The 16,436-nt window shown below is 41.7% G+C and overlaps 1 protein-coding gene across 1 annotated transcript in view; it reads right to left on the bottom strand.

The window, feature by feature from the left end:
* LOC103898235 (ribosomal protein S6 kinase alpha-2) overlaps positions 1-15,989 on the bottom strand; it is a gene marked incomplete at its 5' end in the record, with an annotated part of 30,713 nt that extends 14,724 nt beyond the window's left edge. Inside the window, 2 exons of the mRNA XM_009278463.2 lie at positions 13,959-14,084; positions 15,835-15,989. Of these exons, the coding sequence (XP_009276738.1) occupies positions 13,959-14,084; positions 15,835-15,989 (281 nt within the window). The remainder of the gene's footprint in view (positions 1-13,958; positions 14,085-15,834) is intronic.
* Positions 15,990-16,436: the final 447 nt, after the last annotated feature.

The raw sequence follows: 16,436 nt of genomic DNA on the forward strand, positions 1-16,436 counted from the left end.
GTCACCCTGACAGTGCCTCTCTTCAGTGCGCCTGTGACTTACACTTGGCCCACGACTGATAAAACAGCAAAGGAGGTGGCTGCTGCAACTTTAGCAGAAATCTCTCTTCAGTTCAGACTGGCTTGCAGTATGCACAGTGTCTTTATTCACATGCTGCAATGGCTACAGCAGCTCCTTAAATATGCCCCATAGCTCCACTGTGATAACCGATTCTCCTGGTCTTCCTCTTCAGAAAGTGTTTCGGTGTGTTGTTAAACCCGTGCCAGACTTTCCAAAGAGGGAACCTGCCATGTCAGCCAGTGGTTGCTGCCTCCTTTTGCACCCAGAGGTGTCTGCGTCACAACATGAGGTGCTGCACCCCTGCAAATCTTGCCCCAACTTAGTGCCAAAATGAGCTGCGGTAAAATGCAGGCCCAGTGCTCCTTATCGAACACAGGAGCTAAGGGAGATGTGTCGTGGGCTTCTGGTGATATTCATAAGTAGTTCTGAGATTCGCAAAAAGTATCAGATTAAATGAATTAAATTATGTGGGTGAAAAGGCAGTGGTTTTACACTAGACAGGTGTAAAACAAGTGCTTTTTGTGCAGCTGTACTTTCTGATTTTCACTACGGGTGTTGCTGTATATAACATGGAGGAAAAGCATGCTCCAGGCACCTCGTGCAGATGCAGCAGGAGAGAGGCAGGATGGAGGCAGCTCCGGCACGGCCCCCTCTGTGCGCTCTCCCGACGCTTGCCAGCCGGCCGCAGGGCTGCTTGGCCCCCCGGCAAAAGCACGTGGCTTCTGCCATACTTGTGCAGTAACCACTTTCTTCTCCAGACAGCAACACCTGGGCTGCTGGGCACAGAGTCCAAAATCACCGTGAACACCTCGTCCACAAACCTACATGCTTATCTACACACACATCCCCCTTCCTGGGTCATTGACCCCATCTTGGGTCAATGCCAAGATATATGAAGCAGCCTCGACAGTAATTTGAAAAGTGTTCACTAAGTCAGACTTAGCGATTGCCAGAGAAGCAATCGCTTCTGAGGGAGGCATTACAAAGCCTAACCGTGGTTGTACCCTGCCTCCTGGAAACAAACCAAGGCGCTCTTCTTCCTAGTCCTTTCCAGGGGGCACGTGGCGAGCATCTGCTGGCTCCTCAGGGCCGTGCTCCCACTGTGCTGAGCTCTAGTGTGCCCCTGGGCTCTCCCAGGGTGGGGACATGGATGTTCTTTCCAGTGGGCTTTGATCAGTGGTGAACCACTACCGGAGCAGACACCCATACCAGACACTCAGCTTTCCATTTCTGTGTTACTGTTTCTTCCTCCTGCTCCTGCTTTGGAGTTTAATTATCTCTAATTTTTAAAGATCAGCTCTATTGTCAGTCCACCTCTGCATATGGAGAGGTTTTAGCTTTGTCCACTGAGTTCAACCAGTGCAGATTGCGTAGAGCAGACAACAGCATATGTGGCACTTCACACCCAACCAATGTAGCAGTTAGGTACGGTCCTCAAACTAATTTCAATACAACATCTCTCAGAGCCATGCTTTCAGGCTGCCCAGAGAGACCCCACAAGGATAGCCCATTGTTGGCTACCCTGCTCTAATGAGGACCAAATGCTCTGGATTGTTTCCTACCTATGTACTGGAAGCTGCAATGCTAGAAAGAAAAAAGCATTTAATGTTACAGATACGGATACAGGAACTGCTGTACTCTCATCAGACTTCCTACATGAGACCACACATGGCCACAGCACGTGACACAGTGTCTGCTCTTGTTCAGAATTAATATTATTATTAGTCAGTTAATTTTTTTGCTATCTAGTAGCTTTCAAGCTCTACCGTTGGATGCTGGCAAGCTAAATACGTCTGTCTGAATTTTAGATAGGCAATGACACTCTTAAACCCCAATTAAAAGCTGAGCAAAACTATGTAACTTCTAAATATTTCTTGTGGTAACAAAGAGCATTTGCCACCCTGGTCACCCTGTTTCCTCCGAGACACTGTGTTTTACATGAAGACAGACTCCTCTCTGTTCCTCTCTGTGACAGCCCATGAACCTCCTGCAGCTCTTCCTGTGCAAGGAATGATGTCTTTTCTTTAGGAAATTCATTCTGATTTGAACTCCACTAAAACGTACACATAAACACCCTCTGTAACAGAATTAAGGGAAGATTTTCTCTGCTACTAGTCCTGAGGTTTTGATTAATACGTAATGATGCTACTTTTCTACTTCTCTCTGTAGACGTGCGGTGAAGAACACCACCTCAGAAAGCCATCATAATGTATAAATAACTTAACTGAAAATGTAACAAGAGCTCTATTGTACTTTGGCAGAGAAGACCTATGAAGCACAGGGGTTTTCTATTGTCCTTCAGAAAAATAAGAAACTGAGCCGTACAACAAATAGACTTTTCTCTGTGTATTGGGCACCCGGGGATTGCTTAGAAACTCATCTGTATTAAACAGTGGATGAAACAATTCCAGAGTAAAATGGGCTCAGCACATGCAATAGTGTCCTTTGTTCTAATAGGGGACTTGTTTGTTCTTTGACTATCACATCCTTTGTGTATTTCACTGACTAGCTGAAAGAAAAGGTGCATTTTCTTCAGCGGAATTTAGGGTAAGAACCTCATGATATTTTAAAATGAGTCGAGCACCATCAGAGGACAATACTGAACTCTTTCTCTATCAAGGAAGAAAGGATCAGGAGAGAACATTTTCAAAATCCTAATTAACGCGTCTGGCCAGTTTTTACAAGTCCTTCTACAAGTCTTTTGCATGGAAAAAGTCACCTGATTCTCCCTTACTAATGGGTTTTCAATGTCTTCAGCCTTGCCAGAGTGGACTGATGAGTATAAAAGAGAGTATCAATACAGTTCTGTGTGGGTAGAGCCTTGCTGAAATTGGTACAGCAACTACATAGACAGTATATATTTATATTTGCTTGTTGCACTTTTGTGAAGGTATTTGCGTGCCTCCGACTGTGTAGATAAATTTCTTCTTCTGGATCTAGTTATGCCATTAGCAGATGTTACAGTCCTCAGCTGTTTGATACTACCCACCAGCTGGGACTTACAGCCTTACAGCCCTGCCAAAAAAATGGTATGTGTGAGCACTCCCTAATCCACTTTGGGCAGAATTAGCCCTGTTAATACAAATTGCCTTTTCAAACACCTGAAATTAACCTGGGTGACCTTGCGTGAGGAGGATGGCTGTGTTTCTCACATGAAGTTCTCCATCACTACGGTTGTGAGATTGGAAAAAGGCAAGAGGTAGGAGGTGACAATTTAACTGCCTTTGCTGTCTGGAAAATGAAGAGCCTAAAAGAAAGGGTGAAAGAAAAGCAAATGAGTGAGGAAGAAGACAGAAAGGAAACATGAGATGCACTGATGGGAAGAGCAGTGGTACGGGCCTGGGGAGAAAGGATGGGGCTCTGGCCAGGCTAAGCTGGAGCTAGCAGCGAGGAAACTGCTGTCTGTTGTTGGGTCCTCCTGTGCTGGGGAGAAAGGACTTTGTGCATCTTTAATGAACAAACAAGACCGCATTAAAACATTTGCTTGGCTATGACTTGATTTTTCCCCTGAAGTGAAACAAGACACAAAAGCTCTGTCTAATCACATCAATTGAAATGGGCAATGGTAGCTACCTCCTTCTTGGGAAAGCTAAATGTACGTAATCCTGGCGCTGTGGTTTAACCCTTAACACTGTGGTGTGTGCCACTACCGTGGACTGCAGCAAAAATTCTCCATTTTATTTTAGTGGATTTATTCCACAACAAGAACCACAAGCACTGGGAAGCATTAAAAGTACACCCTGCAGCACAGGCATGGATAAAAAGTAGGTTGTGGGGCTTTGACTGAGGAGCTTTAGCGGGTCGTGCTGCAGGGGCATAAGGCATAGCTCTTTTTGCCTCCAGTCCCAAATGGGACCAGTGTCTGCCCCATCTTCAACTGCCCCAAGTGACCCTTCCTGGCAGCTGAAACCGAGATACAAGAGTGTGAACTGGGGCAGCTGCGCCACTGGTAGAGTCCTAATCTGCTGCTCTGGCTACAGCAACAGAAAGTCCAGCAGAAGGCCGGGGCAGACACCTGGGCATTGCAATACCTTTAACAGCCACAGCTGAGGCTGCCAATGTGTCTAGGCAGCAGGACTACGTAAAGCTCCTTTTGACCAGCACCAGGGAACTTATGATGTCTTTGTGGAAAAAGCATGGAGGAGGAAGAGAGCTTTATACACTTTTTAAAGCGGCTTTATTTTCTATTACGTACTTTGAAGTTTTTTCTAAAGCCTGTTTGGAGTGTAAGCATGGGTTAATCACATTTAAGAAGAGATTAATACAATACAGTGTGATGCAATACTCCCTGTAGAAATCCTTTTCTTTTCCGGGAGGGGAGGGATGAGCAAAGGGAGAATTAATTTGGTGTCCCTTTGCACATTATGTCTACGCCATATCTATGATGTATTTGAAAATTCAGGGCACCACTGGTGGAACTGACTATAGGTGGGATTTGCATCTCTTCTGAAGAAAGGAGGTGCAACAGCATACAGAGGTTTTAACCTGACAGTTTCATCTACAATATGAATTCCAATGAAAGTGTCACAGAGATAGAGTTCTGCAGTTCTGTGCTGCTGGAAAATGTACAGGTTTCCATTTCAGTAATATTTCCTTCTAAAAATAAGCCCTATTCATGCCAAGCATCTGTTTTAATTTTGTTCCTTTTTTGATGTCAAATTACTCAAGCTGGATGAAAATCACTGCAGAAAGGCTAACATTATTTAAAAGGACATGGTATAATTTTACATTTAAGATGTCTCCAAGGAGAACTATTCCAAGCCTAATAGTTTCTGAGGGACCATTTGCTGTGCTATTAGTTTTGATTAGCTCCAGAAATTCATTCCCCCCATCCATGCTTAAATCTTTCAGTAAAACAGTGAAATGAATATTAAGAAAAACAGGCCTAATTAGCAATACTTTTCTGAAATAAGCACTGGCCATCAGATCAAGCTGTGCAGGTGAGACATTAAACTTTCTGCACACAGAGCATGCCCACTCGCTGCCACTGTTTGCCAACCTAGCACTCCTAAGCTGTCAACTGGAACTGTAGTACTTATTAATCAGCATTTATACAGTAGCACACATTTTCTAAGCAACGTGGAAACATTAACAAATTTGTTCCAATAGCACCTGGGAAACAGAAAAGCTCATTTTAGAGAGATGTCTGCAGTTTTGGAGGCAGAATAGCTCGGTGGGAAAGGCTCTGCACTGTGTTTTAGTCTGCTCTCCTCAGCCCTAGCACACGTCCTTGGATCAGACTGATGAGTTTTCGGTCCGTAAAATGACTGCAGTGCTACTCCCACCTTCTTTTACAAAAAGGTTCAGGGATGGAAACCGGTATATCATATTCAGATCTTACAAAAGGGGAAAATTATTACATCAGTATGGAAGACAAATACAAGAAACATGGTTTAAATGGCCCCAAAAGAGAAACAGAGCCACAAAGGACCAAATTCTGTCCAAAATACTTAGCTATTTGGCAGTCAAGTTAGAGGAGAGAAACATGGTATTACTAAGCTGTAGGAAAACTTCTGCCTGATCCTAGGTCTCAGAAAAGATCTAGTTAGCAGTGGGAAATACCATTATTTCACACTCTTCAGAGGCTCAGCCACGCAAAGGAGAGAGGCACTGTGAGCTTTGTGACCAAATGGGAAGGACCTGCAGGAATCCTTATGCCAGAGGGGTTGCACAACCACTGCACATCCAAGATTTGCTCTGAAGCTGAGTTTAAGAGGTGGTCTGCACACATCTGTATTTCTATCTGTCGCCTCTGTTTATTTTGTTAAGACTTAAGCAACGCCTTGATCCCATTTACTCAAAAAGTCACCAGCTAGCAATGGCTCTCGCTGCTACAAACAAGCTTGCTGCTTGTAGAAGTGCTCAAGGCATTCCTGGCTCTCTGCCCTGCCTTATTCTCCCAAGTCCTTCAAGCAGAGCCCAGCACTCTGTACTGGCCCATCCTTTCTGAAGCTGTAGCTGCAGGGTCCTACCTATTCGAGCAGTGCCTCCTTGGAGAACTGACTTATTTCTATGGGGAGAGTATCTGGCAGAAATCTGAACACACTCAAATCAAAACAACAGAAAAGTGAGACTCATTGAAATTTTGCACGTATTTGACTAATCCCAAATCTTAAAAAATGAGGACAGCATATAAAATATGCTACGTTGCCTCCTGCTGTGGTGAGTGAAATTGTACACGGCGGCCCTGGTCCAGCATGGAAGTCAGGCCCTTTGATAAAGTTGTTTGAAATGGTAAAACGAAGAAAGGCTTCAAAAATCACAGAATCATAGAATCATTAAGGTTGGAAAAGACCTCTAAGATCATCGAGTCCAACCGTCAACCCAACACCACCATGCCCACTAAACCATGTCCCTAAGTGCCTCATCTACACGTCTTTTAAATACTTCCAGGGATGGGGACTCAACCACTTCCCTGGGCAGCCTGTTCCAATGTTTACTCTCACAGATCAGACATAAGATCCTCATTGACAACTTTCTCCACCACTCTGTTGCTACTTCATCCATTTTACTGTAAATATTTTTTCCATCGTATCTAGAGGACACCCGTCCATGCTGTTTGTAATCTTACCGTATCCGCCATGGATTCCAGTTGTATTCTAGGGCTCTTCATGCTGGTTTCTTTGCAGAGCACTCTGGAAAACAGCCCTCCCTATGCAAATCCAAAGCAACACAGAGATTTGTGCCTAAATCTGCTGTGAAGCCTGTATCTCCTACATGGCACCCTATAGCCTGCTGAATCTGGTGCCACACTACCAGCTTAAGTATCCTTCAGACAGTGAAAAACGTCTTTTACTGAAATGTCTGGACAACGGGATTTCCTGAATCCCAGCTTTACAAACCAAATTTCATGGGAGAACATGGTAAGTGTTCCTTGTAGTTTATCAAGGTAAGAAGGGGTCTTATACCTCTGACCCTGCATTTTGTAAGGCTACATTTCCACTAATATGACAGATCCAACTTCTTTGCGTGTGAGAGGGAGGACGTCTCGGTCATCTCCTTGAAGAGTCTGTTTTACCAACTGCTCTCACCATCAGACTTTTTTTTCTGAAACTCCCTTTTTTAGCTTCAAGACATTCTGTCTTGTCTTGCTGTCTTTAGCAGCCAAATGTTGTCATCCATCATTTATATCACCTTAGAGATATTTATAGATTTTGATCGCATCCTACTGGACTCTTGTCTGTCCTACATCATGTATTTTTGTAGCTCTCTTGATAGAGCTTGCCGTGTAATTCTTGCATATTTTCTGCTATAGATTTTCTCTAATTTGTTTATATTCTATCTTAAACCGTGGATACCAAAATAGCACATGGTCCCACAGGGTTTAGTAGTCCTCCCCAGGTAGTACAGGCAAAACTCACTTACTTATATGCAAGCATGTTAGTAAGACAGAAATCTATAGATTTGTTTTTCAATTTTATTAATAAAACTTTAACTACACTAGCAACACATTTATGCAACGCTTGTCTGATGCTGGTATTCAAATTTTCCTATTTCCATCCTATGAATTAGTTGAGTATATTGAACAGCTTCATTACATATCATTCAGGGAATGAAAGCAAATAGGAATGAAAATTTTTCGGAAGACTGCAGTCATAGATATTTTCTCAACAAAATATTGGAAAGTATCTTTCAGAATAATCAGTATGATCTTGCAGAGGCAAGAGATATGATCTTCATAGATAATTTGATAAGCCATCTCGGGGAAGAGCAAGGACAGTTAGAGGCTTATGGAAGCACAGTTACCACTCCCATTTCCCTTCAGTTGCGTAACAGGTTTTTTAATGAGGTCTTTTTACATCAGATTATATTCTTCCTGATGCCATTTTTCCCCCCGAGTGTGAGATGTGATAGAGCCATACTCTCATCCATACAAACCTCACCGTGACAGCCACCCAGCAAAGTCAAGAGGAATTTGCCTGACTAGGGACCGAATGAGAAACTGAGACAGGACCTCAGCATCTGACCCATACCCATTCAGCCCATTCTCTCCCTTGCAGAGTCCTGTTACTGCTCTGCTCCAGCAGCAGGTAACTTCTGCTAAATTTGAAAGCTAAATTTAAAGGGGATGCATTTACCAGTGGCTCTGACCTGGAGATCTCTGCACGTACCCTGGGGCTTGACCCCTGTACCACATTCTGGCACAGGCAGAGGGAGGAAAGGTCAGATGAGCAGTGGACGGGTACCTGCCGGTGTTGACAAACTGGCAGGCTCAGGGCCAAGAAATCTGAGGTTATCCAACAAACTTTCCATTGACTTGCCTACTAAAATACTGATACATTTATCCATGTTCCACCAGACACTAGGTACCTCCCAGACAGGCAAAAATAGACACAAACCCTCTCCTGAAAATTTCACAGTCTGTTTCACTTTAGAGGAAAGTCACTTTAGTGACTTTCTGTGGTTAAGGAGAAACAAATCTAAACAAATCTCTCTAGATCTACAGACACCTTAACTGTCAAGGAGATTTGATGACCTTTGGACTGCTTTTTTTCCTTCTGTTTTTTCCTTTTCCTGTTTCAATAAATAAAGCTACATGTGTTCGGGATTCCTATTTTCTGTAAAAGAAATGCAAAAGAGCGCACCATGCTGCAGTCAATCTTAGAAGACTACCTTTTTTTGTTATTCATGCTTTCTGCATTCAGCACTAAACTCCTGACATAACCATAATACGGGTTGTGGAGAAAAAGTTGTAGAGCCAACTAAATACCACCATGTAACCTTCTGCCTTCAGATTAGCATGATATTGTACCTACTTACACCAACCACCTAAAACCAGCCAAACCAAGACGGTGAACATCAATGGAAGAGGAAAATGAAGTTTAAAGAAATTATGAAACAACTCTGGAATTCATACAGCTTTTGGTGACTATGTCACTCACTGTTATTAGCAAATAAATAGAGGTATATAGCAAGTCTGATTACACAGGCCTGCTAGAAACAGCTCTCACGAGTTACTGACTTCTATTTATCGATAGCATGTTGACATCACTTCTCCGCTGGTATTGCATTTTTATAGCTAATCAAAATGCACCTTCTCCCCAGTCTGCACATATCAAAACATGCTGAGATAGATGTACTTTCAGTGCTCCGTAATTACCAGAATTATATATGAACTGTAGGATTTACTAGGACTCTAGCACAAACTAACCTGCCTCTCCCAGAGGCAGACAGCCTGCAAAATTTGCCTTTGCTCACAGCTGTGGAACATTTGGAGCCAAATAGTTGGTTAGTACATTACAGAGATAGGAAGAAGTCATGAAATTCACATGTGTTTCGAGATCCAAATTCCACTGTAATATTGGCATCTGCAAAATTGGACTTGTCATTTGGGACTATCTCTACTGTATGTTTTTCTTCTTCAAGGGAGGGAGAAATGTATACCCTATCCTTTTACCCAGTAGTTCACCCTAGCTCTAACAGCATGGAAGGACTAAAAATCCGTAAGACTTAACCAGCTAGATATTCTTTTGACCTGGGGAAGAAAACAGTTGGCATCAAGCTGTTGAAGCTGGCACCTATGCCACCCACCTCTGCAACGTTTGGGGCAGTTACTGTATTGGGGGTAGAACAGGCCATAGCAGCAGCAGTTTCTACTTGGTTGTTATCCACCAGTAATCTCTCCTGGGGGTAAGGAGTCAATCTAAATAGAGAAATCTTTAGAAAAAGAGGGATGCAATCAGACCTTTGCAAACTTACTTAATCTGGCCTCAGTAAGAAGCACATCTGAAAATCCAGCTTGAAAGCTTCACTACAAATAGGGATCCAAACTTGAAACCAGCGCAATGGTTTTAAGTAAAGAAAAACTTTTGGAATACGCTAATTGCATCAAATCTCTGGCAGGTTTTGAAAAACCTGATTCATCACGAACTCTGAACTGTAGCATTTCCTTTGTTTTCCACACGAGAGCTCTTAATCTGTTCAGGCTTCCATTGCAGACTTTCTTCCATCCACAAAAATGCCTCTCATCTGCTCTAGCATCATTCTTTTACTTAATTGACTTATTTTGTCTAGATGCTGATGTGACTGAAATAGTTTGATCTGATTTTCCTTTGCTTCTGACCTCACTTACATTTATACCCATGTGAAGCTTGTAACTGTGATCGACAAGGCCAGTTCCCTTGCTATTAAAAATCATTATGCCTGCTGTAGTCAGAATGATCAATATTCTAGCAGAAGAATCTGAAACACATTAGAGGTCCGTCAGAGGAGAAACACTCTTTTTTTTCCCATCTTTCTTCTTTCTACCAGAGTCTTATAAAGCATTCAGAAGAATGAACAATATACTTACTTGTATTTCATAACTTTATACTTTTTTTCACTCGGGAATGAGATGGAAAGAAAGTCTAAGTAAAATTTTAAAAGTACCTCAGAGTATGTACATGCAGTAGAATACGATACAAAGACTTGCTAAACCAACATCTACCTGCACTGACCCAGGCAGGTGGCTACTAATTTCAGGGTAGACTCAATTTGCAGGAAATCTGGTTTTCTACAAGGTTTTCTGTTGCATGGTATTGAAATGCTCTCAGAAGTGGAGATATAAATCTGAATTCTTAAATATTTCACTTAGGAGCCTGAGGGCATGTCTAAAATAGATTTAGAGTTTATTATTAGCATTTCATTTTTACAGATGACATGGAAGAAGAGGGAATAGGTTGCAAGAAAATCCTCTTCTTCTGCAGTTCCAGTGATTGGATTTACAAAGGCAGTTAGATGCCTACAGGTGAAGAGAGGTGTCTAGGGGGACTTCCAAAAGCACCTCAGTGAGAGACGTGCCTAGTCTCACTGAACTCTGAAATGAGTGAAATTCCAGATCCGTTCAAGTGCTTTTACAACACCAACAAAGAACTTTGCACTGCTAGACATCTAATTATCTCTATAAGATGGCCCCCAATTAGTTGCAGATGGCCAGCAAAAGAAAAAGGGATGAAACGTTTGTTTTGCATTTTAATATATTCTGCTTCTGGGGCAGGAAAGGTTTTGTTTTTCTGAGTGGATTTTCCCTCTGTAGCTGTGACTCAAGTTACTCTGGCTCGGTACTCTGCTGTCTCAGTATGGCGCTACACAGCAATAGTAAATAAGGCCTGGTGAATGGCAGTCTCCATGGAGGGATTATTTACCCAGTGACATGATGCGTGTCTTCCCGTGGTGATGCCACCACATCATTTCCTTAACTCCTTCACTATCACCAGCTTCCCCTGGGGAGACGGGATGATGCCCTCTAAGTGTGTTGGCAGTTCATCTTGAAGAGGGAGCTTTTAATGAGGTGGTGCCAGGCAAATGGGGCTGCTGCCTATCATACAAACTATCGCTGCCGATATTTTTTCCTGTGAATGTTATGTATTAGGGAGCACTGAGAAAATTATACTTACTGAAAGAAATCAAAAGAGTCTAATTACAGTGATTTTTATAGAGAGAGTTAAAGGATGCATGTCAAAAGGGACTGATATATAATTATGATAATATCAGTTGCAACTCCTGTGCTATCTAATTACTTGAAATGGGTGGCATTGTGCAATCTTTATGAAAGTGAGCTACTTTGATAACAAAATGATATAATCTTAATATGAAATAAAAATAAAATTGAAAGTAAAATGAATATATTGGTAGGAATAATCATCAAAGAGGCAGCACTCAATGTGCTGGAAAGACAGTACAAACAGAAACCCACCAACCACCTCCAACCCCAAATCTTTGCTACACATTTGACTCACACTGTGTCAGAAACTGAGATGCTGCGTATGTTGCCTAAACTGGTAGTCAAAATCAAGACATATTGGCATGACAAGGAAAGAGCCGTAAGAAGTGGAGGAAGAAAGGAATAAAAAGAGGAAATATTAATAAAAATGGGAAAGAGCATAAAGCTATCAATCAAAGCATTAAACTCTTCTGGAGTTTTGAGTGTCTCCACATGTTGAGTTTGCTCTGGATCCTCTGAGGTACTCCAAACCCCCAGCTGCTGAGTAGGTGCTGGACCCTCTTGGATTCAGGCACTCAGACATCTTGGAGGACCGAGGTCTTTCTATTTTGGTTTCACGCTGGCTGTATTACACTGATAAAACTGTCAGCAATACTTGATATAAATAAAGTATTAAAGTTATTGCTTTAACATACATTTTGTTCATCACAGATGTAATTTAATTACACAGAATCCATACCTATTATAACATAATGCCATCTGTTGACAAATGACCTGGACACTGGAAAAAACTAATTTTTCCATTCATTAGAAATTAAAATCCTAGCATGTTCATGAGCAAGCCCACGGACCTGCTGGTAGGTCCACGCTCCTAATTACGGTGTAGCCTAGAAAAATCAACTGTTATTTGAACAGTGACATCAACAGATTGTCACTTATTAGTGGTTTCCAGATTTTTGTGGCCACCATGGGGAGACACCAAAACTTTCATGGACTTTCATGGATACTGCATTATCATCAGTCTTGTAATGGAAAATAAGACTGAATAAAAGGTTTAATATTATCCTATCAACTACCTGCAGCTTATTTATCTCATGGACTGCAGTTTGGATCACTTCTTTAAGCTCTCATAATCTCATTTAATAGCAAACACACAATCTCATTTATAAGCTAAGTTTACATACCTTTTGTAAAATTTTAAAATAAGTAGAGCAGCAATTGGCTAGAATCCCTTGTTTACTGCAAGTTTGGTAAATACATTTCTCTGTGTACTGATTTCAAGGAGCTACTTTTTGTCTTATGCTCATTTAAGCAATCTGTTCTCATGAGATCATACAGAATGAAAGGATCTGACTTAACTGTCTGTGTCTTTTTAAATTCATTATACTAATTGCCGAAACCAGGACACTAATTCCTCATTTAATCCAATCTTGTCTCTTTTTGGTACAAGAACAAAAACATGAAATATTTTCCTATCATATGAGTGTTTTAATTGCTACGCCTTTTTCTTAAAGAAAATTGAATGTTTGGAACTCTTCCTCTGAGCTGTAACCTCACAACCACTTGCCACATACATTGGTCTGTTCTGCCCTCTGTAACAGCTGCATACTGTTTATTCAATAGCATTTAACAGAGATTGTGACTTAGTCCTCTGAGCATGACCTTCCAAAGCAGTTCTACTGAAGTTCTTCCCTATCAGAAAAGGTTCCCTCATACCTACATCCTAGCAGCTTCCTGGCCTCTGCGGCTGCGGTGACCGTTGCTTGACCAAGTCTGAAGTTCACTGACTCGTCTTTAATATCCAACTAAATTCCACTGAATTAATATTTTAAACCTCTGCTGAAGATTGCCTTTTGCTCCTTTGTGCAGCATGTTGGTGTTGAATGTCAAGGAGACAAAAGTAAATCTGAGTTTTTCATGTTGGTGTGAATGTCAAGGAGACAAAAGGAAATCTGAGTTTTTGAAGGTCATCATGGGACAAATCTGTCTAATTACAATAAAAAATGTCAGAAGTAAAGAAGTAAAGAAAGAAGAGTAAAATCATGGTTTTCACTGACAAATCTGTCTAATTACAATAAAAAATGTCAGAAGTAAATATCTTGAGAAAGAAGAGTAAAATGCTATTTCACTTTCCAATAATTTTATATGTTATTTTGTTTATTTATGATGATTCAATGTAGAATCCGTTAAAAATCTTATCTAGTTTGCAAGGAGCATGGCTGAAATGATTAACAGGATTTCCATGCAAGACTGTAAAGGATTTTTCCATCCAGGAATTTTACTCGGTGAGATTAAGGTGTGAGAAATAATATAAGGCTTATCATGAAACCTGTCATCTTCCAAAAGAAAAAAAAAAAAACAAGCAACACCCGCCAACAAGAAATAAGCCAACAAAATAACCCCTGACCGCACCGCTGCCCAGGCTGGCAGAGCAGTCTCAACCACATTCCTGGCACCTCCCAGAAGGCTTTCTTACCTTCACTGCGAACTCCGTTTCTGTAGCTTTATGAACACATCTCTTGCACACTGAATAGGAGCCAATTCCTATGTCCTCCTTGATCTCGTATCCATCTGTAAAGTGAATGTTGTTCCCATGTAACTGCTATAGGGAAAGACAAAAGAACAAGGTAATCAGGACATGGCTATGTAAAAGCAAGGACTAGCCTCGTCTTAACAAAGGAAGTGCTTGATCTCATCTCCTTCACAGAGCTCTCTTGTCCTTAGCAGTTTTTCTAAGTCCAGTTAAAAAAATCTGAAGCTCTTTACTTAAACAAGTGTGTCCCCTCCCTTTTTACCTTTTCCAGTCTGTGAGACGGAGTTGTCCATGTAGAAGTAATGGCAAAAAAGCCAATTTTCAAAAATATTTATGGAATGCAGACAATCACATCCTATTAGAAATTCACAGGAAACTGTGAGCCCAAATCCCCTGACAAACCCACATATCTTGACAATATAAACTTATTTCTAATTACTGAGGGGCCAGATAACTTATAAACTACTAATAGCTTCACAGTCTTCAAAACAGATACCCCGCAATATGGGGTGTGCCTCCAGACCACTGGAGGTCTTGTCCAGGATACGTTTAATTATGATTTCTGCGTGAGAGAAAAGTTACTATTTTAAGCCAACCTAATTTAAGAAAATATATTACTAGTGAAAATAGTAGGAAAATACTTCAAAATTTCTAATTTTATTTATTGAAGGGTATAGAATGAACTATGGCATCATTAGTTCATATGCCCTTTGGAAAATGTCTGGGCAGGTGGACCGGTTAGATGGTGAAACCCAAATTTGAGGCCTTGCTGCAAATTCCATCCCAGGACTCAAGAAATGACCAGCAGCTCTAAAAATCCTCTAGGATCCTCTGTCTGAAAATGTAACCTCACTAGCAAAGTCCACACAGAACCTTCTGAATTATAAGACATTATAAGACAATGCAAGACATTAACATTCAATACATTTTTACAAAGCAAACCACAGGAATACATATAAAATTTCTGGGATGTAATTGCTTGGGTAACATTTCACTTACTGTTGCATAAGGGAATCTTTAAGAATATGACATATTCCACTGTAAATTATTAAAATAGGGATGAAAACTATGAAAACCTATGCAAACCACAGGCAGGGGCTCTCTCCTTGAGGCATGTATACCTCTGGCTGTGGGTAGGAGAGGAACTTTTTCCTGGTGGCATCTTTGAGCAGCCCAGTTCTTTCTCCCGATTCACTGTTCCTCTGATGTATTGAGCCATTTGTAGCAATTTATTTCTGGTTTAAATTACAATAACTGGAGAGCATGTTGTAGGGGAATGGCAGCAAAGAACCAAGTGTCTGGCAAGCGTCCTTCCCCCGTCAAGCCGCTCTGGGTTATGTGACTACACCCAGGCTCTTGTGCAATAGCAACAGGAACACGGTGGCCTCTTACACCCAGGAGCTTGGGCTCTGTGTCTGTAGGAGCCTTCAGCAGCAGTTCACTAAGCCCCTTTGCCAACACAGACTGTATCATATAATCCAAGACAAAACTGTCGAGAATGACATGCATTCACTGAAAAAACAACACTTCATTACCGGCCCTGTATGCACAACTGGAATAGTGTTTCAGGCATTCAGAAGTACTTTCATTTCAGCTGTGATATCCTATTTCCTTTGTAAAGGCTGTGGAGAATGTGAACTTAAAGATAAAAGCCTTTGGGAAAAAATTCTCATTTTCCACCTCCACATGCTGCATGGAAACACCTCCTACCTACACTGGGTAGCTGTGAAATACTAGTGAGAATGGTGAGGCGGTTTAAATACACTATGCACATATGTATCCGCCCGTCAAATGTGAAGCGTAACATCAGCATCAGTACCTGCACAATTGGATGGACGGTGATTTTGTGCACATCTTGCTGTGAAGGCTCCTGCACCAAGTTAGAGGCAACGAAGCTGAACCCTCTGAAAAGATGATGAGCATTGGCACTTGGAGGAACACCTGGGGAATCTGCAGGAGAAGGAAGAAGACGGCCTCATGAGCTGTACAAAAGATCAAAAAGTAATAGCACAGCACCTGCAACAGACAAAGTCACCCCTGCCAGTCAACAGCAGATCCTGCTAAACTGGCAGACACATGTGAATATAATCCACCTCCATATCAAGGCTTTGGTGTGCCTTCTCCATCCCGTTCCTCTGGAGCTGAACAGTGCAGAGGTATTGGTTGCAAGGATCTCTCCTTTGGATACAGTTTTTTTTCACAGTGCATGTTCATTCTTAGGCAAAGCACTGCCTGTGCCAGGAGTCTGCACAGAGAGAGAAGGCACAGGATGGCGAGGCTAGGAGAAAGACAGATGGCTCAAGGCAAGGCACCCCTTTGGCTTAGCACAGGTTCTCCAGGGAGCGGAAAAAAGCTGCAAGCTGCTATATCTGTCCTTTGCAGCACACCTTGACTACAGAAATTACAAAGGCTAAAGTGCTT

The sequence above is a fragment of the Aptenodytes forsteri genome, unplaced genomic scaffold, assembly GCF_000699145.1.
Source record: "Aptenodytes forsteri isolate BGI_AS27 unplaced genomic scaffold, ASM69914v1 Scaffold210, whole genome shotgun sequence".
NCBI lineage: Eukaryota > Metazoa > Chordata > Aves > Sphenisciformes > Spheniscidae > Aptenodytes > Aptenodytes forsteri.